The sequence below is a fragment of the Haliaeetus leucocephalus genome, unplaced genomic scaffold (genome assembly GCF_000737465.1).
Source record: "Haliaeetus leucocephalus isolate CR32 unplaced genomic scaffold, Haliaeetus_leucocephalus-4.0 Scaffold702, whole genome shotgun sequence".
Taxonomy (NCBI): domain Eukaryota; kingdom Metazoa; phylum Chordata; class Aves; order Accipitriformes; family Accipitridae; genus Haliaeetus; species Haliaeetus leucocephalus.
The window spans coordinates 4,409,317-4,433,781 of NW_010973138.1; the positions used below are offsets into that span (position 1 = coordinate 4,409,317).

Below are 24,465 nucleotides of genomic sequence, written 5' to 3' on the forward strand. Positions count from 1 at the left end.
CGGGGGTTGCCCTGATCCAGGTGCAGGACCTTGCACGTGGCCTTGTTGAACTTCATGAGGTTCACACGGGCTCACTTCTCGAGCTTGTGAATCTAATGAAGTGTGATGAAATTACTGTTAAAAGTGACATCACTACAGGCTGCATTGATCTGTATGTTTTAAATTTTGTATAGCATCCATACTGTGCTTTACTTTGGACAAGAGTGGTTAGATCTGGTTTTGATCAATATGTTTATAACTTTTTATTCCAGTCTGAAGATTCTATTCTTAACATGTTATGATAAATATGTTTTACTGCATTGCAGTAACTATTCTGTTTCTTAAATCTTGGCACTGGAGTTCATTTTTTTTAATGAAACCTGTTTCATTTCCATTTGTCCTATGTTAACTTTTCAGTATGCTTCAGGTAGCTTTTTCAAATGGAGAAAGGTCATGAATTGAAAATATTACTTATTAAAGGAAAAAAAAATTAAATAAATTGTTCAAAACAGTAGAGGTTTTTGCTTTTCAAATTAAAAATTGAAACAACTTAAACTCCTAAACTCTCCTCACATCTCCCTTGGAAACTCCCTCCTTTACTGTAACTTTGTGGTCTTGATGATATTCACAGAGAAGCTGATTTACTGAATAAAGAAGTTCTTTAAGTTTTCAGTTTTGGAACATTACCAGTGTGTCTGAACCCAGGTTTCAAATTTTACTGGCATTTTGTTGGCAAACCAATTTTTTGGAGTCCTTTCTTATTTGGGTATGTTTCCTGACACCTTTGGCTGTATGGTACTGTGTTTTAAAATTCTCTTTTTCTTTTTTTAAGAGGAAAAGCCTATAAACATATACAAAGGACTAATTATAAAATATCTGGTATAAAAATAGAGAGACAAGAAAATTACCAGCTGAAAAATGCAGTGAGCAGAAAAAATGAGCATTTAATGGTAGAGTTTTACCCTGCCTGTTCAGCAGGCCTGATTCTCAAAGCAATTCCACAAGCAAAGCATGCACTATTCTGAGGCCATAATACAGTAATTTAAATCAAGCATAAGTACATAGGTGGTAAGAAAGAGGTGGCTTAGTCTTCCCTTCTATCCACTGGCCTTTTTTACTGTTGCTTCCCTTTTGCCAACAGCAGTGTTCATTTATGGTGAGCCAGATTAGAACATTGATCCAGCTGAAAAATAACTCACATGACTGCCCTACTTACAGTCTTCCTATATACTGCAGTTTTATTGAAACTATATTGTTATTAGTGCACTGCTCTCAAAGACTTACCAACTAGCAAAAGTATATATAAGTTGCTAGCCTGTGTCATTCATAGTATCAATAGATTATTCCTTGCTGAAAATGTCGTGACTAGTATCGGACAATCTTCTTTTTGTAGTATTTGTTGAAGTAAGGTACAATAAACTAGCAGACCAAGGTTCCAGTACTTTTTTAGTTTCCCACAAGTCTGGGACATTATAATCCCTTAATGCTTTTTCTCATTGATGTAGGACTTTAATGTATCTAAGGAGTTCAAAGAGAATTTGACACTAAATGGTCTTTTCTATACTAACATTGCTATAGAGAAACCCACTATAAAGTGAAAGAAGCTATGAATTTTTGCAATAGAACAGAAGAGCGCATTCATGTAATAGTGTATTCTGGCACATATTTTGCCTGCTGGATATAGGCAAAGTTATAACAGTGCAGAGCGGCAAGATTCCTATCATTTAAATAAGCCTCAGTAGGATTAACAGTTTAGGTGTTCTTCTACCCGTCTCAACTGTGGGAGTCAATCTTCCAGGAGCCTGCATATTGCATCTGGTCATGTATAAAATACTGCATGGAAAGTGGAAGATGGATAAAATTAAATATTTAGGCTAGAAGGAGAGTGTGAAAATTACTTTAATCTAGGATCCTACTTGGGATAGGGGATTCCAGTAAACAGCCTTTGGGCTAAGTTGCTAATTTAGTAATTAGTAGCTAATGGCTAGTTTCTGACTGATTTCAACCAAACTTAAAGGACAGCTGGAAACACTGGAGATACCAAGTTTCTGTACATTTCCTGGAGTCAAAGAATCACTCAGATTGGAAGGGATCCCTGAAGGTCTCTAGTCCAACCTTCTTCTTTTAAGCAGGGTCAACAACAAATTCAGACCACCTTGCTCAGGCCTTTTGCCAGTCAGATCTTGAACACCTCCAAGGACAGAAATACTCCACAGCCTCTCTGAGCATCCTGTTCCAATGCTTAGTTATCCTCATAGTTCAATGTTATTCCCAAACTTGATTAATGTGCATGCCATTTCCTCCTACAGGTCATTGGTAAAGATATTAAGATATTAAATAGGATAGGTCTCAGGATAAACCCCTGAGGAACTGCGGTTGTATCCAGTCTACCGGTAGCGTACAAACCATTACTTTTCATTCTCAAAATCCAGACACTTTTTGCTCATCTGGTAGTGCATCCATCTAGACCACAATGGCCAAACTTAGATACAAGGATGCTGTGAAAGACCATCTTGAAGGTGGTTGCAACATTTGCCCTTCTCCATTCATCTGGGACTTCCCCTGATCTCCATGACCATGATGATAGAAAACAGCCTTGATGTGCCATCAGCCAGCTCTCCCAGCACTCTCAGATGCATCCTATCTGCTCTCATGGACTTGTATGAGTCAAGTTTTCTCAAGAGATTTATGAGATCAGTCCTGTTCTACTGTTGGTATTTCCTCTTCTTGAACCCTGTCTATATCTGTAAAGGCCTGGGAGACCTTGTTGGTGAAGACCAGGGCAAAGAATGCATTAACTCAGCCTTATGTGTGTCCACTGTGCTTTTGTCTCAGTCACCTGCAAGCCCACGTTTTCCTTGTTTATTCTTACCATGTAGCAGTAGAAGTTCTTGTTGCCATGTTTCTTGCCAATCTCTACTACAGTTGAGCTTCAGCTTTCCTAACATTATCCTTGCTTGTCTGGACAATGTTTCTGTGTTTCTCCTTTGTAGCATTTCTCCTTGCTTCCATCTCTTTTCTACATTCTTTTTACAGTCATGAATTCCCTTTTTAGCCAAACCAGACTCCTTGTTCGTCTACTTATTTTCCTCTGTATTGTGATGGACCATTATTTTGTCTGTGGGAGGTTGTCTTTAAAGACCAGGTCTGTTGAGCTCCCTTGCCCTTCAGAGCTGCCTCTCATAAGATCCCATCTATCAGGTCCCTGGAGAAACTAAATTCTGCTCTCGTAAAATCCAGGATTTGTACTCTGTTACTTGCCTTCCTCATTCCTCTCAGGATCCTGAACAGCATTGGTTCATGGTTGCTATGGCCAGAGCTGCCCCAGATTACAACCTCCCCAGTCAGCTCTCCCTTGTTTGTAGCAGATCAAGTCGATCTCTCCAGTTGATCATCTGATATTTGTGTTAAGAGCTTGTCCCTAACATCCCCCACAAGTCAGCTGGATTGCTTGCATCCCACTTTGCCTTTTAGCAGATATTGGGAGATGGGAGTCTCCCATAGGAATCAGCAGGGTCTGTGATCTGCAGATGTCCTCAAGTTGCTCAGAAAGACTTTTTCCACTTCCTCCTCCTGATTAGGTGGTCTGTAACAGACTCCCACCATGATGTCATTCTTGATGGCTTCTCCTCTGATGATGGCCCAGCAGCTCTCAGTCAGTCTACTGCCTGTTTTACAGAAGACCTCCATATCTCTGAGCTCCCCCAGGTATTCAAGTTCTCATGAAAACAGGCTTCCAGGTAGGAGAGAGAGACCCAGATCAGTGCTGCCAGCAAGCAGTCTGCAGTGTGGACTCGAGAGTTACCTATTCTGCTTGGCCAGCACACCTTCTGGCAGGCCATTCAGCACACCGAGCTTGGAATCAGACACAGCGTCATGCAGTTAAGGGCTATGAAAAGGAGATGGAGGGCAGCGGAGGAGAGTTTAGGAAAAATATTAGTAGGCACACTGCTTGTTTTCAAATTGGACATAATGGACAGAAACAGTGAATATAAAGTAGTAAAGCAAGTGCTCAGGGCACTTTTTTGTCCAAAATAATACAAGAAACTGGTCAAAAGGCATGTTCCTTTCCATTCGACTAAAAATTGAAAGGGTTTTTTATGTCGCTTTTATAATACTCTATAAACAAGCTATTTGAGAGTGAGATTTTCAGACAAGAAACTTGAAGTGAAGGGAGAAATCTGTTCATAACTTACCCTCTTGTGCCCAGGTATTTTAACATCTGGAATGTAATGCTGCCTGTTGTAATACCTCTGCAATACTGTAACACAGCAGGATGCATTAATGAGAGTTTCAACCTTAAACCCACAACATCAATGAAATTTATAGTTGTCAGGCCGTTAACATTATTCAAACATAGTTTTTGTGGTTTCAATTCCCATTTTACATTCATGTAGGAAGAAAAGTCATTGTGTTGACTAGCCGTGAAGACAGAGTTCTCCTTAGACTTGAAATTTCTATAAAGCAATTAAGTATTGTTTATTACTCTTGACAGCATTCATAGTATGCACTACAGGGTGGGAGGAGGGTATTTGTATAAAAAATTGTGCTAGAATCTCTCTCTTAATATTTCAGCTGGTTTAATATTCTTGAATACCAAAAGTGTCTTGCTCACGTTTTGGAATATACCACAAAAATGTTCAAAGCAGAAAAAAAAAATTTACATAAAATTCTAGTATCATCTTCTGTGGCCATATAGGTGCTGTCTGATATTCTTCCTGATGGGTAAATTTGTCTTCAGATGTTTCATGTTTCCCTACTCTTGTATCTCAGTGTGGTCTTTTGACTTAATATGTAGAGCAAGTTAGTTAAAGAGTACAAAAAAGAACAGAAAATTTCTTGAAGGAAAAAATTTTGGGGGGGAAATGTGGTGAGCACTGTGATTAAGTTACTCTGCAGAAAAATGAAATCATTAAATCTGCAACTGATTAAGTTGAAAGAAAAGAAGGGAAGTCAATATGTTAAAAAGTGCACGTACGGTTACACTTTCTGGTAAGGAAAATCCAAATTGTTTCTCCCAGAAAAAAAACTAACAAGCACACACAATTTACAAAGCTCTGAAGTTTAGGGGGGTGGTTATGTGGGGTTTTTTATTATCATAGGCTTCATGGTAGTTCCAGCACAATCTCAGGAAGTAGTAAAAATAAATCTATCTGTCTCTTGCTGTATCAGTCTGGGTATTAACAACTTCCCCATGTTGTGTCCATTAAAGAATTTCTTCATGGCCCTTAAAAGTACAAACTCGGTCTCTGCATTTAATATGTTGTTACCTGCTGCCAAGCCTCTAATAGCTACATTCGTATATTCTGTTAATCATATCTCTTTGTTCTAGAAGCCTGTGTTTTGGATTCATGATTAACTTTTTTTCCTGCTCTGATTATTTTCCTCCCATCATGGCAGCACATGACTTTTTTTTTTTTTTTTCCTATTTAAAAACAAATACGTGAATGGAAAAGTAACAGAAATCAGTGTATTTCAACAAAGCCTGTAATCTCTTCCTAACTGTCCTTCCAAATTTAAATTAGATTTTCATGTTGCAAAACCATGAACTTGGTCTTGTAACTGAAATCACACTGTTCCCAGAAGCCAGGGCTGAAGCCTCATGGGCTATGGAGGATTTTCCCCTAGGTCCCAGCATAAGAAGAGGTATATTTTCAGTGTTAAAGTTTGGTGACGATAGGTGAGCCTGGTCTCCATGTGCAATCTATAGGTCCAAAGGAAAGAATTATCAAGCTGTATTTCACATGAACTGGAAGGGGACTGGCAAAGAGATCTTCTGGCCGTTGCTCTTTGACAATGTCTCACCGATTCACGAGTAATGTGGGAAAACATCGTGGAGCCTGTTACTGCTTCTGTCAGTTTGGGTTCAAGTATTTCTAATTAATGAAGGCATTTGTGGTGCAGACTTTGCTTGGGCCCTCCAATAACCTCCCATTTTGATCTTTATGAAAGCAAGTCAGCCATTTGAAAGATATTCTGAAACCTTGGGGATCCTACTTGCATTTTGCTACTGATACAGTCCCAAGAGTTACTGAAGCCCTGCTTTTCAACCTGCGAAGCAGGAGGAATGGATTGGTCCTTAGCGTGTCACCTGCCTAAAAACGGGTGTCTGTGGGTGATGGGGGGACACTTCTACTTGCAGCTGTTCCCTGCTGCCCCAGGATACTTGCCCGATTGCAGAACTTGAAACATCTTTCATATGTATCTGAAATTTGGATGAAATAATTTTGAATGGTACCCTTTGCTGATTTGGACTGCACTTATATCCAAGACAAGATTGCTTTTATATGAATGAAGATATTTGTGCCCATATTAGAAGTAGATTTGTAGGCTATACATCACTTTCTGGGTTTACCTTGCTGGCAACATCTTGAATATCTGTTTTATCTGTTAAATAAGTCTTCCTGAAAATGTGAAATGGAGGAGGATCGTAGTACACTTCAGATCTGTTTTAAAGTGGCTTGAACGAAGTTCTCACAGTAGGGTTTTTTCCTTCTTTTTTTAAGTCCAGCATTGACTCATTTGGTGGTGTTAAAGTGCACTTTCTACTTATCCCCAGAGGAAAGTTAGTATTCTTTTAAGTGAAACTATTTTAAAAGCAGAACACAAGCCTAAAATAAGCCAGTGTTCTCTAGAGTTCTCAGAAGGTGTAGATTTATTTACTGTAGTTAAATCATAATTAGTTCTCAGGGGATAGTGTATCTTTTAAACTGCTTTATTGCCACCATATTGGTTTTCTAAATAATCAGAAACTGCTGCTTTTATATTCTGTAGTATGAACAAAAATTTGCTGTAAGTAGAAACAAATGTCTAGAATTGCTAGTTGTCACTTACTGAAGATAGTGACATGCAAAAAATAAGCACTTCAAGAAAATGTGAAGAAATACAAAACGTATGTTATCAGATGGCACCTTAAATGAACTATAGCTATAACTTTTTCCAGCATAATAGATATAGTAATGTTTTACATTATCATTTTTCAGTTAATCTTTTTCTAACATTCTAATGCTTTTTGGTCAAGAATAAATGTTAACTGAAAAAGGAGAAATTGTAGTGCAATGTTAACATAAAATATTACCTGATATTTAAGCCTAGATTTTCATGAATGTAGCTTAGTGTTCCAGCTGATAAGCCTGGGGTTTTTTTTTCCTAATTGGCAGGTTAATGTTCGAGTTGCCTGAGGAGATGGGTTTAATAGCAATTGCTGTTCGACAAACACAAGGGAAAGGTGAGTAAGTTTCCTTCTACTGCTAATAAATGTGCATTAAACATATGAAATAGGACACTTTTATGTCACCTAGCTGCCTTAAAGATACATTATGAGTATTTTTGATAATATAATCTATAGAATATTCATGTCATCTCCTCCCACTTGAACAGTGGATTCAAACTCAAAACCTAAGTTAATAGAGAACAAAGTAAACATTTTCAGGATGTTTGGTGGCTTTTGCAGAAATGATTTAGTGGTCTTCTAGTTTCTGCCAAAACGTCTCCCCAGTCATGGAAACTGCCATCACTACATTTAGTGTAATACAAGTCAGACTTCCAAAGCAGAACTCCTTTTTGACTTAACTGGAACAAGACCCGGTCTTGACTTGCTCTGGGATAGAGGGTTTTTGAGTCTGCAGGACCTGCCTGAACTGTCATGTGGGCTTTCACAATCTTTTGCAGATAAATATAAGCAAGTTCTGTCTCTTTCCCAGTGTTGTGGTTTAACCCCAGCCAGCAACTAAGCACCACACAGCTGCTCACTCACTCCCCACCCCCCCGCAGTGGGATGGGGGAGAGAATCAGAAGGAAAAAGGTAAAACTCATGGGTTGAGATAAGAACAGTTTAATAGAACGGAAAGGAAGAAACTAATAATGATAATAAGAACAATAATAAAATTACAATAATAATCAAAAGATTGGAATATACAAAACAAGTGATGCACAGTGCAATTGCTCATGACTCGCCGACCGATGCCCAGTTAGTTCCTGAGCAGCGATCCCCCCCAGGCCAACTCCCCCCAGTTTATATACTGGGCATGACATCACATGGCATGGAATACCCTGTTGGCCAGTTTGGGTCAGCTGTCCTGGCTGTGTCCCCTCCCAACTTCTTGTGCCCCTCCAGCCTTCTTGCTGGCTGGACACGAGAAGCTGAAAAATCCTTGACTTTATAGTATAAACACTACTTAGCAACAACTGAAAATGTCAGTGTGTTATCAACATTCTTCTCATACTAAATCCAAACCACAACACTATACCAGCTAATAGAAAGAAAATTAACTCTATCCCAGCCAAAACCAGGACACCCAGGAAGCTGCTAGCACTGATTTAAAAGCCACATTCATTTTATTAGAAGAACACAGTGCCCAGCCTAATAAGCTCTTTTGAGCACAGCTCTACATGAAGATGGTTACCTGGCTTTTGGTACAGATCTAGCTCCTGTCAAGTTGATTCCCAATGTGGATGGATTTCTAGATGCACACAGAACATGTTCACAAACACTTCTTCACTTAAACAAAGCAAGAATTTTTGAAATGTGTATGTTACTAGATACCAGGAAAATCCTGGAAGCAAGTCATTTAGGACATTCTAGGAAATTGAGTAGCAGCATGCACATTAAGCAACCTGCTGTCTTTTTAAAGGAAAAGTTTTGCACTTTAACCATTTTTCTTTCAAAATTAGTTTGGAAACTCCATTACAGGACTTACGGTAGATTCTTGGATGGATACTATTGAATCTTTCTCTTTTGTAGTTGTCTACATTAACAAAGTGATCTTTTTTATAAATATTTTTTTCTTGAGTTGAAGTTAAATTTTTTTCTCTACCTCCACAGGGCGTGGTGGAAATGTTTGGCTCAGTCCCATGGGCTGTGCACTAGCCACTTTACATATCACCATTCCTCTACATTCCAACCTGGGCCAGAGAATTCCTTTTATTCAACACCTGGTGTCCTTGGCAGTGGTAGAGTCAGTTAGATCAGTACCAGGATATGAGGTATGTCATTCTAATTTATCTCAAAATTCCTGTTTCCATTTTCATTAAATTCAGATTTTAACTATGTCTTCTATGTGTAGAATGACTGAATGCATAATATAGTTCTTCAGCACTAATATAGTGGTAAACTTAGCCTCCATACATGCTTGATTATTTATATGTTTTAAGAAATCTAGTATACATATGATGAATACTGTCTTTTACTGAGCTGATTAAGTATACTACACTCAGTTCACTCATAATCTTATGAAACTTAAGACTCAGTCTTCAGCAGTAAAGAAAACGTCAATTTTGTTTGTCTAACAATTGAGTTAATTTGTTTTGATTTTGAAGGAGTTGGGGAAGAGGGAGGAGGGAAAAATGAATAAAACTGACAAATCCTTTTCTACTTTTTTTGTTCGTGCTGTTTCAGTGGTCACTTTATCCCTTTTAAAGGATTTTTCCAACCCTTGTTTAAAGTTGAAAACTGATTTCTAAAGCAAGAACTTAGGAGTATTGCTCTCAAGAGGGAATCAAGTGTCCTGTCATCAGTATTAAAATGAAGAACCAGTCTTCTTCATCACCTCATATATCTCCTTTTTAATGTTACCATTTCCTAATATTTGCTAACTATAAAACTTTGGTATTTTACAGAAGTAGTTAACTAAAGCATATGTTTCCTATATTACAGAAAATCAATGACTTATACACATTTACACATGAACTTTATTATAGTGGCACCCAGTAGCTTTGCTGTAGTTTAGGGTCTGTCAGCCTTTCTATTAAAACCTTCTAACTTCAGTGCTTCATAACTTGACTATAAAAACAAAATGCTTCAGGCTAAAATTTGCAATATAAAATATTTGGCTAGAGTGAATAATTTAACCATTTAAAATAGAAGGGACAAGAGTTAGTTTTATAAAATATGAGTCTGACTGGGGAAGGAGTTAATTTATGAATGGAGGTGGTTTTGCTTCTGTATGCCTACTCTGGTATACATTGGCATTTTTTATTTTATTCCATTCAAGAGGTAAAAGGTGACTGAAGTACTAAATATTAATATAAAAATAGTATGTATCAATAATGCAAGTACTGTACATAGCACATATACAATACATAGCTTGCTATGACCAAGACAAAGCTACTGAATCTCTTTGATAGTACATCCACCCTAGACAATGGATGAAACCAATGTTAAGGGACTGGACTCAAATACGTTAAAGCAAGAAATTAAAAGATTTATCAGAAACTCAATGCTAAATTTCCCCTTTAGACTTAGGTAACACAGGGCTTTTCTTTATGTTGGATGAACATCCATGCCATGCAAACTGTAGTAGCTGCAAACAGTGGGCTAATCTGTAGATGAGGCTTCATTCTCTCCTCCAAATTTCCACACCTCTGTGGGTCTATGTCAGAATCTTAGTAATACTTTAACACACTTTAATGTCGTTCGCTATGCTCAAAGTCCATTTCAGGATTTCCATTCAAAAAACTGAAATACCTGTGTCTCAGTTTATCAGCCAGTCATCATTTTTAGGTTTGCCATGAATGTTGACTATGCTAAATAGGCAGCAACTGGGGCCTTTGTTCTGGGTCTTCCTGGAGAAAATCTGACCACTTAGTTGGAAGTTTTACTGTCAGATGTTAGTGCTGCAAATGCAAATGGGCCTTATATCCAGGGAACGCTTTGCTTTCCCATTCTGAGAACAGCAGACACCTCTAGTAAGTGAAGATAAGAATGTGCTCCATTTCCAGCATATTTTGTGACACCCATCGTTTCTTTAATATGGGGATAGTTGTGCAGTACCTTGTAACCCCATTTTGTGGCAAAGTCTCTGCTGTGTAATTTATGTCATGACAATACCCAGTTGACCTGGTTGTTCTTCATGGTTGCTGTTACTTCAGTTGCAGAGCTAGTGTCTGGTGTCTTACAGGTGTATGTTTTCCCTAAGTAAGATCTACTGAGTATCTCTTCGGAAGATTTCTTAGCTCTGATAATACTGTTTAACAACTGTGTCATACTTTGCATGTCTCAAGAGTCTTCTATAAATCTTTTCCCAGTGCGAAGAGTCGTTTTCCGTAATGAATACGAATTGGTGATACTCTCTCTTAGAATGCTTTGATAGCAAAATCAGGTAGTATTTCCTGTCAATGTACGTGTAATGGACTCCTCTCTGGCCTTTAAATCTGTCAGGAAAGTAGACATGGACCCAGGTGCAGTTTTCACACATCCTGTAAAGGGATTTCATAATCTACAATAGGAGGGAATGCAACTCTTGTAGTCCTGGAGCACCTCCCATAATTTGCCTCTGGGGATACAGTCATATGCAGTTTTTCAAACTACAGGAAGCACATTTGCTTTCTTTTTGTGTTTAAGTAGCTGGTGCAAAGTTCAGTTCAGTTCTGTGGTTTCAACAAAAACTTCTCTATTGCGCTGGAATGGTGTCATACAGCACAGTTTGTGTTTCCAGCTCCATGGTGTTGCTTGAGCATAGCTGCCGAAAGCGTGAATATATTTAGGACATTACTGAAGTATTTGCATAGTTGTGAACTGGAATTTCTCCTGTCTGCTGAATTTCCTTTCTGAAATTCAAGATGTCATTGTCTCCTTGTCTGGTTTCTGCAAGGATCCTCAAATAGTGTCGATGTTACTGTGGGCTTACCCTGACAGTACCCTGACCCTTATCAGCAGTGAGCCACAGCAGCTGCCACAGTTTGCATCTTTCTTGAACAGATCTTTTAAATCTTTAATGGGCACTCGTGAATGAAGGAAATGAATTCTATAAAACCTCACAATTTGAGACTGAAAATCTCTAGTATCTTTAGTCCCCCTTTTGGTCACCCTAAGCCTATATTTTCTGCCATAACTTTTGGGGGGGGTTTAATAAATAGATACTTTTCTCTGACAGCTGCCAGCCTCCTTAGTAAACCATGTAACCATGTTACTATGACTTTTTCAGTAACATTTGTGAAGCACTTAAATAAGTTCTCATTATGAAGAGCAGTTGACAGTATCACATTCGGTGTGGCAAAGAGGTACAGAAAATACAGAATATGGAGTGATGAATGAGCCATGTTCTTATAATCAGTATCGAAGAGCAAAGTGTTTCTAAATGTATGTTTTTGTTTCTTTAGGATATTGATCTGCGAGTAAAATGGCCAAATGATATTTACTACAGCGATCTTATGAAGCTTGGTGGAGTTCTGGTAAACTCTACGCTTATTGAAACAACATTTCATATACTTATTGGTAAATGTCTATTTTCAAGTTTTTCTACACTGTTTTTTCAGAAGAAATTTGTTATTAATGTCTCTATGAGTTCAAATGATAAGGACAAGAACAAATAACGACAGCAGGCATAAGGAAATAAAGCACAATATTAAATCAAAAGGAAGCACAAAAAGTAAATGTTTTCATTCTTCTTAATAATTCCATATGCTTGACAAGAAAAACGTAAATGGAAGCATCTGGGCTGATGTAGTGGAGTTCAAAGAAAGAGCATTACAGGAGAGAGGGAAAATGTCCTACTTAATCTATTGCAAAACTAGTAGAATGTACTGAAAAATGTATCAATTTTTTCAGTTTTCTTTTTCTTTTCAACATGACAAATAGTTAAATAAGAACATGCCTTTTAAATCAGGACAAAAATTGCTATGTACACATAGTAATGTTTTAATTTCTCCTTTCATCCTTTTAAAATTTATTCATAACTTGTTTCTGTTGATACCTGTCTAGAAACTGGAATATTGCTAGTGAAGCAGCAGTGAAGTAATGATTTGATTAATTAATCATTTTCTTTAGTTCTCTCAAAAAGTAAAATTTGCAAAGTAGTTGGGAAGGCTGGGTCAGGGAGCAAAGCGTGACAATCTGCTTATTCATTGTGAAGACAAACTGTCTACCTGGAAAGCTGGTTCCAAAAAGGTAGCACAGCCAATCTCATAAAGACTGTATATGTATTTTCCAGCAAGTCTCAGTGCTGTAACAGGGGGAGATATTTAGGTCCACAAATAAGTATTGAGATGTTTTTATCATTTCAAGTCTGATAACCGTCCTGCTATTTGTTAAGGAAAATTTTTCTCCTAACCAGCAGCAGCACAGATCTGTCAGACATGCTTAGAGACCTGCCAGCAGAGTTCTAGGTTCTGGTTCCAAAAATAATTCTCTCTGCTATGTCTAAAAAATTAAATGAAAATTCCTTAGCAAGTCTAAAAGGTTAAAGAAGAAGATAATATTTGGTTTGTATTTGAATGTAGCACAGTAGATAAGTAAAGTATCTTGCAAAGAGAGTGTGGGCATGATATCGTTTCTGTCAAGGTGCTGTAAATTTTAAGGCGCAAACAAGCAAAACAGTTGAAGTAGTCATCACCTCCTTCTGTGAAACATGCCCAGCCATTAAATTTTCTGTTCAATTGTTATATCCACATTTTGTAAATAATCTACATGTACAGAATGGAAGTTGCACCGAGACACTTAAAAAGTCTCTCTGTGCCCCATCAACCATTTACTGCTTCCATATGTTTTTCCAGAGCCTGTTCTGGTTAACACAAGAGAAGCAAAAATGGCTCCAAAAATAGTTCCTCTTATCAAATATCTCTTTGCACATTACATATTTGGTTTGGATCTTGTGTTTCTTGCCCTAAACACAAAACCATTCAAATTCAAATGAAAACTTCCTGTATGCATTCTCTCTGATGTCCACAGGAGTCATCTTGGTGGCGGTAGGTCTGAGGTATATACAATGATGTACATTTTCATCAACTTTCTTTCACCTGGAAGCTTCTAAGATTGAAACTTATTTGCCACATACTAGTCCAAGGATCTTTTCCATCATTTCAGTGATGTATGTCACTGAGAGTAGTAGGGGTGATTCGTGACATCTAACTTCTTGTAATAGTAGTAGCAATGAGATCAAACTTCCACAACAGGAAAGGTAAGCCAGATGCATCATCCCCTTTCTACAGTCATGTAGATTCCTTACCTCCCTGTTTACATGGCACTCATGAAGAGTATCCCATATATGAGGATAGTGATCAAAATCAAAGATCATCTACATGGCTTCACTGCTCTGAGAAGTACCTCAGAAGAATATGGCAAAAGACAAACCTGCCTTTTCACCTGTACCATGTGCTCAAGGCCTCACAGACAATGCAGTTCACATTTATACTTTTAAACATCTTTTTTTAAAAAATCTTTTTTTTTTTTTTAAGAACTTAACTGTTATGGGACTTTTGGAAGAAGAGTTCTGCAGAAGAATATACTTCATTAATGTCAGGGCCAGACTCGGAACAGACGTAGGTAGCCAAACACAAGTGGAATGCAAGGGACAGCCAACGTGCTTGACCTGCAAAAGCTCTGTCTGCCTCTGTGTGCAGCTAAGGCATGTCCAAACAGTGCGCAGATGCTGAAGGCAGGACTAGCTCTAGAACTGGAAGATATATTAGCCACATCAGCACACTGCAAGATCAGTGCTAAATGTTTATTTTTCTCTCTTCTCACACAGGCAATGCAGAGATGCCCTAAGAGTCATGAGCACCTAATAATTTTCAAATTAGCTGGCTACATTTTTGCCACTGCATTTATCCCCAGGTTCTTCTACCTCAGCTGAGCTCATCATCTCAGTATGTCTCTCATGTCTGTTTCAATTTTTGGATTGCCAAGTAGTGATGTCCATACATAGAAGCCTGAGTGCCCTGAGCCCCAAGGCCCCGTTACGCACCCTGACAGTACCACTCACAGCTTAACAGCCGCAGCCACTCTCTCTTCACTTGTACTGTATTTGAGTGTAAACAGCTGAGTCGGGATTTGCTGGCATGGCACATTATATTTTCCAGTTCATTTTCTTTGTACCTTTCCAATAATACATTTCACTTCATTTGCATGGGATCGATGTATTGGTACTGGTATCACTGTGGCTTTCTTTGCATGCATTCTCTGACTAGTTAAAAGTCAAAACCTCCTTTTCACTGAAGAGATCCTTCTCCTCACAGTTAATACAAATTAATTCCATACATAAATAGTCTCATTAGTAGCAAATTTACAAAACAGTGTATCTGGACCTTGTTGCACATGGAGGTATATCATGTCTAAACCCGGTTGATAGACAGGGGTTTTATCCTAAATGTCTGAGGAAAGAAAAATCCAAATTATTGAGAGAAAAAAATAAACAGGTAATACAATATATTTCTTTACATCCCTCGAAGCCTGTTTCAGCAGGCTGCAAAAAAGGCCCCAAGAGCCATATTTAAATAAGAAAGGCATTCTGCCAACGTTATGGAGAAATCTCAGTGAGAGACTTGAGGCTTCTAGAGGATATGCTGTGGTAAGACAGATTAAGCAAACTGGAGTCTTACACAGCAAAGTTAAATCTTCTGGGCTTTTCAGAGCATGCCAAACAAGGCTTATCAGCTGAGTAAAAAGGCTTAATTTTCAGAAAATACAATCAGCTAACTGGAGTAAACAGAGAGGTCTCTGAATTAAATTTTAGACTGAAAAATAAAACTCCATCTTAGAGTATGATCAGTGATTTACTCTCAATTAGCTAATGACCTGTCAGCTTTTAGGGAGTAAAAAAATTTCTCACTTTGATGTTACGGTAAGCAACGTGCAAGTTACCACTTACCATCTTCCTAACTGTCATTGATAGGGTGGTCTGTTTTGAAAGACTGCACTGGATTTGCTTCTACAATTCTGAGGAGGCCCTTTAAGGGCAAGGAACAAGTAAAATCTGGACTAAGATTTGTAATTACACAAGTAGGAAGATTTAAAGGTGTAAGAGACTGAAGAAAAACAGCTACTGGAAACATCCTTAGAGATAACGGTATCAAGTGGTTGAATAAAGTACTGACTTTCTGGTGGTAACAAAGTGTTGGTATTTACAGATCCTGTTCTCTTCTTTTGGTTTGTCTTCTTCAGGCTTTGGAATTAATGTAAATAACAGCAACCCCACCATATGCATCAATGATCTCATCACAAAATTTAATAAGGAAGAGGGTACAAAGCTGAAGCCTTTAACTGCAGACTGTCTTATTGCAAGAACTGTAACTGTGCTAGAGAGGCTTATAGATATTTTTCAGGAGAAAGGGCCCAATGGAGTTCTTCCCTGTTACTACAAGTACTGGGTACACAGGTAAGTATAATGTTCTTCTCAAACTTTCTTTTAAGAAAGTTGGAAAGAACTCCTGGATATTTTATCTTTTTCTAGTAGATTGCCTTTAATACCAGTGACTTAGTTAAAATATACTCCCAAATAGGATGTAATTTTTTAAGGGATAATAAAAACAGCACATAGTAAAATCAATGGACTAGCTTGAGTTAAAGAATGATTCTAGGTATTTTACATGTATCAGCTCAAAACAAAGGGAACTGGGAATGATTTGTTTAGCTAGTGATGAAACTGGTGTACTCATGTCTTTCATTAAACAAAAAAAACCTCTTTGGGTTAATTCCAACTCTCTTAATTCTACAGAAAGAAGTTAAAGCATGTAGAAAATGGTGCTGAAGATCATTCTCTGTAAAGAACCAGTGAAGTGGGAAATAAAAATATTCTGCTAGACATTAGTCCTCTAAGTTATTTTTAATTGTTTGTGCAGTGTCCACTAATTAATTCCTAACCGTCTGGTTCTCTTTATTTTCAGTGGTAAGCAAGTCCGTCTCCACAATGAGGAGGGCCCGATTGCATGGATAGTCGGGATAGATGATTATGGATTCCTTCAAGTTCATGAAGAAGGCAAGGGTGTAGAGTCTGTGCACCCAGACGGCAACTCTTTTGACATGCTGAGAAACCTCATAGTCCCAAAGCATTAACAGTCCTCAGAGCTCACAGCGCGGAGGGAGGCTTTTTAGTATTTGGCGTCAAGCAGCTAAACTTGCTTAAAGGTGGGAAGGGTGGTGGATAGCTTGATTTTTTTCTTCTGATTTTCTGATATCTTTGTTCTTTGACACGGATAACTTCAACAGTTATGAAGAGGTAATTCTGTCATTGTCGAAGGCCTTTATTCCTTCATATTAACTTTAAAACACATCTATGTTGCCATTCTTTGTAAGCATCTATTCTTTAAAAGGAACCTGATTGCAAAGGAATACTTTGCAATGAACAGAACTTTGTCTTCATTTACACACTGTATTTGAGAAATTGAAGTGGCTAAATATTTCCTTTTTGTGTCTCTGTGTTTTTGTTGTACTTTAGCACAATGCACTACAATATTTACATTTTTACTGTGTTTTTTTAAACTAAATTCTGGTTTATGCATTGTCTGCAATGGAAACAGCTGGCAGAGCTCATCATATATTTCTGAATTACTGGGATTACCACTGTGTTTAAGTTCAGGTCTAAATGTAGAGCCTTGCTGATTTGGTTCTTCTCCATGTGGGCCTGTACAACAGTTTTATCATCCTGTGCTTTGGTCTCAGGTCTGCAACTCTCTCATGGCCACCTTGAGTTTTTGGAGAGTTTTCCATCAGCACTTAAGAACTGTGGATGGTTATCCAAATTATTTGTATGCTGCTCTTCTTAGACAGTTGGATCCGAGTAAATCAACTCATATCTCCTTTGAATCATAGTCTTCCAAGACACTTTAACCCCCATAAGAATAGCCCACCGGAGTAGCGTATCACCTAGTTGCAATCTTCTTATCCAGGTTATTGTAGAATCCCATGTCAGGAGAGGGAAGTCCTAGTAGTTTAGAATTTAATAGCAATTCTATGTAATAGCAATGAAGTTAAGCGAATAAATAAGAGAAAATGCCCAGCTTTTAAAATCCCTGCCGTAAACAACTACTGTAGTGAAAAAGAGAAAACATGCAGCTAACCTGTGTCCAAATTCTCCTCCATTGTTTCTGTTGTCACCCCCTTTCCCCAAGCAGGGCATCTGGTTTTGCTGCTAACCATTAAAAGCAAGAAGTTTAACATCTGCTGACCTGAAAGTAGCTTGCTTTGGGGGCTGGCTGCACAGTTCCAGGTTAGGTGCAGCAGCTTGGTCATGACTGGAAAGCCTGCGGGATCTTCCGTGTGATGGCAGCTTGTCGGGTTTTTCTCCCGGGCAAGGCAAATTTGCACCAGGAGGCTTGGCCACCACAGCACTTCAAACAGTTCTCTGCAAATGAAAAGTTTGTCGTAGGTGTGATGTGGCCAGCTTCATTTCCTCAATAGGCAGCACTGCTTATTACGTTACCTTGTCCCTACTGAAGGTGGATCAGCCAAATTGGTTTCCACAAAGGACTTCTGTCTGCTAGCCAGAAAAGGGGTTTTTAGGTTAAAGTTCACCTCATAAACAATCTGAACATGTTAGTAGATTGTTTCAGTTACAAAGCCAAGAAGTCTTAAAACAAGGAAACTAGTCTGTAATGGTAATTTAGAGTAATCCTCACATATTAAGGTTTAGGTGGTTTGGCAGCAAGTGCTAGAAATTAAGTTGTCCCTATTACATTTAGGATTTTATGCTCCATATCATAGTAGATTTGTCTGTGTGCCTGGTTGTCCGTACCCTGCTGTTTTGTTTTCCCCCATGATCCACATCATATGAGACTGCACACCAATATTTCATAGAACTGTACAGTGGAGTGTAGACAGCTGTTAATTGGCATCGTTAAAATGATACACATGAACACCAGTTTTTGCTTTTTCCCACCAGATGCTTTCCAAACTGCTTTGGGCTGTTAATTTTTGGCAACTACATTTATTTCAGAATCAAATATTGATGCATATTATAATCAAATGAAACTTGAGTCCGAGTTTAAAAAGTTTAAATAAAAAAAAGAGACCATTTATGTATACATAATATGAAAAAATGTGTGTGTGTGTGCATACCATTCCTTGTGCATCTTCACTTTTTTTCTTCAAGCAGCTTATGAGCAATGTATGCTGCTGCAGGTCAGCTGTGGAAAGCATGGCTCTGGTACTGTTTTTCCAGCCACAGAGTTTTACAAAACTTTAGGTCTGTACCTCAATCCGATATTTGTAGCTAAAACACTGTCTCTGTTTTGGTACTGTACGGTGTGCCTGTAGGAAGCACTGATTTCGCTCATATTCCAGATAGACTGATGAGTGCCTGTAGAGATTTCTTTTAATGACCAGTTCATGCATCCCTCAGGTTTTGACTTGAATTGCTTCCTTAAACACGTTCTCCCGTAGCTAGGGACAAGTACTGTAAAAGAATGATGGAGGGAAATGATAAAACATGCCCCTTTGTGAAGGGCAGGATGGATCTGCAAACCTTCACCCCGCTACGCTACCACAGTGTCTGAGCAGCAGGCAGATGAGTTTTTAATAGTAAAATGCTGCAATATTTCCTGGTTGCTATTGTTACTTTTGGATTTTTTCATAGCTTTCTTAATGAAAAGCTTGTTCTATTCTCACTTTGAGTTGTAAGATTATTCTGAAAATTTTTGCATTGGAAAGAAACTTGGCATTGAACTTCCTTTCTGCAAATGAGAACTAACCAGATGTGGACATGTTGCAGCGTAGGTGGGTGCTGTGGGAACGTGTCGCTTTGCCTCTACTTTTTAGGGTCCTGTTCTGTGTGTACAAAACTACCTGTTGTCTTGAGGAAACAGCCTTGAGTTGGATGAAGCGTATGTTACAAACCCGACCTTTCCTTCAGAAGAACCAAAGAACATCACAAAGAAAATTCCCATTGTATTGTGAGCAGCTGCCTAAGGTCCTTCTGACTAGCAGCTGTTCCTGTGGAGAAAGGCAGTGAACCTTCCTGTACCACACTCACCTTAGGGTAAACGGGGAGCACAGCCAACAGTCTTACTCTTTTTATGCCAAACTTGGCACACCCAGAAAGCCACAACATTTTTGTATGAAAATCGTTGTTGTTATTGTTCTTTATGTAGGACAGACAAATGTGGTGTAGAGTGTCTCTGGACATAGGTATGGAGAGAATCAGACAACTCCAGATCCAGAAGTAATGCACTGAAAATGTTTAATTTCATTCACTGTCTAGATTAGTAAAACACCTCTTTCATTGTGAGGCTGATGTCATATCTTAAACTATTTTCTTGATGAAGTGCTTTCAAAAAACATTTATTGCAGTGTCCATATTTCTGTGACTTCATTTTTTTCCTCCTGGACTCTGTTATAACATTTCTCATTACACATTGTGAAAATATTTGTCGAGGTTGTTTATTGATAGGAAAACTTCTGCTGAGCAGGCTGGGTGTGTTGGCACGTGTCTGTGTTCAGAAAGAGTAAGCGGGTTGTGTCCAGTCAGCACCGATGCTGTTTCCAAAGATTTGAAAAAGTAATAATGTACTTAACATTTAAGAGTTCAAGCAGTACATCTCACTTCTAGTAAAAGGTTTTATAAGACTTCAGAGCATTTTTAAAATACATCCAACAAAAATAATCTACTTCAAGGGCTATTACCTAGAAATAATATTAAAGCATTTAATTCTTTATGATGCTGCTTCATTGTACAACAATTTTTTTATTTCTTTGCTTTTTCTGATACAGCTACAAGACATCAGCAGTCTAAAAAATTACTCTCTGCAACTACTTTGGAATATACAGTAGATATATTTAAAAAAAAAATTAAGTACAGCTTAATATCTGTCATGAAAAAAGATTTGTGCCACAAAGAGCTGATTCCTGGGGGTAACTGGTTTGATAAAAGCATTTGCATGCATAACTTACTGCAGTGATGCACCACACTGATCAGACACCAAAGAAATTAAATCTGGACTGAGGAAAGAACAGAGGTCAAAAAATGCTGGCCTGCCGCGGGCTGCAGTCATGTATCACACACTTGAGAAAAAAAGAGCTACAGGGAAGAATTGTAAACTGATGTCATGTTTGAGTATCTTGCATTAGTGCGTTTCATTAGTGATTCTGTGTTATTTTCAGTTCTCCAAGAGTCTTCCTTTAAAATGCAACATGGCTAAAATACAGTAATAAAAAGAATCCTTGTATTTTATAGTACATTAACTGTCAAATATAGTACAGATGACAATTGAAATAAATTTTCAAATATGCAACATTATTCCTTGTGAAACCCTGTGTTTTGTAGTAAAAGAGAAATCCAACTCACTTTTCCTTTGGCTACAGGATTTTATTAATATTTTAACAGATTTGTTTTACATAATAAATAAGCAAAAATGCTTTACATTTTTAGGGAATACATATATAATTCTGAGCATTAATAGGTTGTTTGTTTTGCTTGCTTTTTCACCTACATTTGCCAAATAGCTTTTATCTGCATCATATAAAAAAAGCAAAATCTAATGTTCAGAAAAAAAATGGAATAATAAATTTTTCTCTCTTTGAAGTATGAAATGTTGAAAAAATACTTGGTGTCCTGTTTTGTGATTTTTAGAGAAATACTGGTATTCTGGCAGGTTTCCCATTCATTTGCACTTTCTTTCAGTGATATATTCTCCAATTTTACATCTATTGTCCACTGTGCTTAATTTCGTTAAATTATTTTAATACTCTTCTTCAAATTACAGGGCTACTGCGACTGGGAGAGAAGTCTGTTCGCTTATCACCTTATTTACGTTGCAGTGTTTCTGTTAATAGGATAAAAACTTTGAGACCTCAGTATGGGATTAACATTTCCAACTTTACATTTCTGTAAAATATTCCCCCTCTCACTCTCTTTCTCTCTCTTATTCTCCATATCATTTACTTGCTAGATCTGAACTCCCCTAAGAGTTAAAATCCTACCAAGTCGCATGACAAAGGTATCTGTAGTGGCTCAAACAAGTACAGTAGAGAGAAATGAGGTTATTTTTCATAATGTATTCCAATTGATACTCCATCTCTGTGACACAATTTTTTCCAATTATTAAAAACATTGCCACTGTCAGTGGCTGTGCCGCATTCTGCAGTATGATTGTGCTATGAACATCTGCAGTTTAACTGACTAGAAGTCGTATTTTTCTCTCAATATAATTCACCCACATTCCAGATGTGAACATGCAATTGCTGTTTCTATTTTGGAATGGCAGGAAAAATGTTTCACACATTTGCTTTTTTAATCACAGGTCTTTTCTAAAGCCTACCCTGTATTATCATATGTGAATGCATAATTGATTCATTATTGCCTAACAGGGAAAGTTCATGTACCTGAATATCACATACTGTAAAACATCTGTGGGAGAATGATGGAACACCTCCTCTGCTCGGGCTCATTGAATAAAGCCTGGAAGTGTGAATAACAAGGTAGACGCTGGAAAAATATTTTGTGGTATTTTACTGAAAAATATCAATGGCATTTTTTAACTGAAGCCTAATTTGTACATTCCTGAAAACATGTTTTTATAGTGACAAGTACTTACTAGAACAGAAAAATACACCAGATTGACTTTGTGTGCAGCAATGTCACTAATGAGGTATACAGAAAAGTGTAGCATGAGAGTTGTGCATCAGGTTTCTTTTTAATGATGCAAACAATATGTCAGTTACTCCTTTATAGGGCATGGTTTTAATTTAACAAAATTAACATACAAGTCAGCATAATTGCATCTTCTAAGGAGTTGGGCCCATTTATTAGTAACGCTGGCTGGGAAGGCTATTAACCAAAGCCACTGTAAAACCAACTTGTGTCTCATCGCTTCAATTTATGAAGTCAGAATGACAATAATATTCATTCATAACATTTCTGTAGACTTGCTAACTTCTCTAGCGTTAGACAAACCAAGGAGCACAGTTATACTGAGTGAGTGAATATGCTGGTTTGGTTCTGCTTTTTTTTTTAAGGCAGTATTCTGGTAATGGCTGATCAGGTATTTTTTATTTATCACGAAATATATTTTTCATACATTTTTAGCAAATGAAAAGTCAGACAACTGTGAGCTTCCAAGTCAACATCAATTTAAATTCATAATAAAGCCTTCTCTGTTAAGCCTTTAATAGGAAGCAATAAAAATACCGAAAATTGTTTTGAAACATATGGTTTAAAAGTATTTTTGTGTACTCATAGCAATAAATATTCATACATACGAGGACGTGACTGAATATTATTGCTGCATATAAAAGATGGAGAACATGTAATTTTTAAAAGTATGTTTCATTACATCTGTATCTGACAAGGTGCAATCCATGAGCAACTGTTTTTCCGTATTGCACAAGCCAGGTAAGCATTTTCTTCAGTGAAGGTCTCTATAGAGAGAGTCTGATAAAAGAGAGAAAGTTTTAAAAGTGTAAATTAGCCTTGAGTTGGGCCAAGAAATACAGCGAAGTATAGCTGACTCAGATCTACAACAACCTTCATTGTTGGTATTTAGAGCTATTATTTAGGGAGTCATTCGTTGTTTCATCAAGAGCACACAGTGTTTGGGGAAGTGGTCAAAAAACAAAGTGGACTGCCTGTTATCAATTAAACACACACAGATCCATATGTCTCCTTGTTTGTAAACTTTACAAAGAAGTAAAAAAAGGGGGGAAATCTATTCCTAATAGGCTAGACAAAATGTCAATGTCTGCTGTATGCCTTTCTCTTGCTACAGTTTATTAGCACAAATTGAGATGTGTGCAAGGCATTCAGTTCCCGATGTACTCAAACTCTGCTTTACTTCAAGTGCAACTTTGGGTTTTGTGGTTGTGCAATGACTTTTGACTTTCCGTATTCGGATTGTCCACTGACATTATTTGTGAAGTGCATGAATCAGTCAAATATTAATCTTACCTTTGTGTTGACAATGAGATTTATGCTTAAGGAAGTTCAGTGCGTTAAAAGGTGAACGTTTCAAACCTCAGAAGTCTACTGGTAAGTTTAAAATAAAGCATAAATGATCATTATTCCCTTGACTATAAAGAAAACATTTCTGGTGCTATTATTAAGATGTATTTTTGACTAGCTGGTTTGAAAATCTGCACAGCCTTCTCCCAGAATACTTAGTGGAACACACAGCTTAGAAGCTTCTTTTTCTTATTACAACATTTTATGGGGAATAGTGTCTAGTTCCTGCTATGGGATTTGTCCCAATTTGCCATGATAAGACCTGTAACCCTTTAATACGTATCTTTGTATGTATTAATTTGTCATATCGTTCTTTGTCAAGATAAATGGTGGTAACAATCTCAGAACACTGAAATCTGTGTTAAATAAATCAAATTTAGGTTTGATTTATTTAGTTTAAAAACTTTTGGATAATTAATAAATAAGCTTTTTCCAAACTGAGTTCTGCTTAGTTAGTACAGATGCATTATGGATGCTAAAAATCACCACTCTTTAAACAAAGTTCATTTGTCAGGGTGTTTAACACGTAGGTGGAGAGTTGATGTGAGGTTTCACACAGTTTGTCAAAAATACCTAAACTAGAGTGTGTAGTTAATGATAAAAAAATCTTGAATGTATTTTGAGAAGGAGGGGTTGAGGAAAAAAATGTTCTTCATATAAATCTCTGCATATAACACCTATCATTTAATTTTGTTGCACACTATAAAATAACAAAAATAAGATCTGTAACATGTCTTCTCAGTGGCACCAGAGCTTGATCTGTGACAACAAAGCACGGAAGCTAGATGTAGGGTTTTTTTCCTGACCTTGAAGGTACCGTTACACGTGGCTTGCCAGGAAC

General features: G+C 37.5%; 1 protein-coding gene across 1 annotated transcript in view; it reads left to right on the forward strand.

Moving 5' to 3' along the window:
- The window catches only part of HLCS (holocarboxylase synthetase (biotin-(proprionyl-CoA-carboxylase (ATP-hydrolysing)) ligase)), a 127,841-nt gene extending 111,094 nt beyond the window's left edge, over positions 1 to 16,747 (forward strand). Inside the window, exons 7-11 of the mRNA XM_010580339.1 lie at positions 7,140 to 7,207; positions 8,804 to 8,964; positions 12,079 to 12,193; positions 15,857 to 16,070; positions 16,579 to 16,747. Coding sequence (XP_010578641.1) covers positions 7,140 to 7,207; positions 8,804 to 8,964; positions 12,079 to 12,193; positions 15,857 to 16,070; positions 16,579 to 16,747 — 727 coding nt within the window. The remainder of the gene's footprint in view (positions 1 to 7,139; positions 7,208 to 8,803; positions 8,965 to 12,078; positions 12,194 to 15,856; positions 16,071 to 16,578) is intronic.
- The last annotated feature ends 7,718 nt before the right edge of the window (positions 16,748 to 24,465 follow it).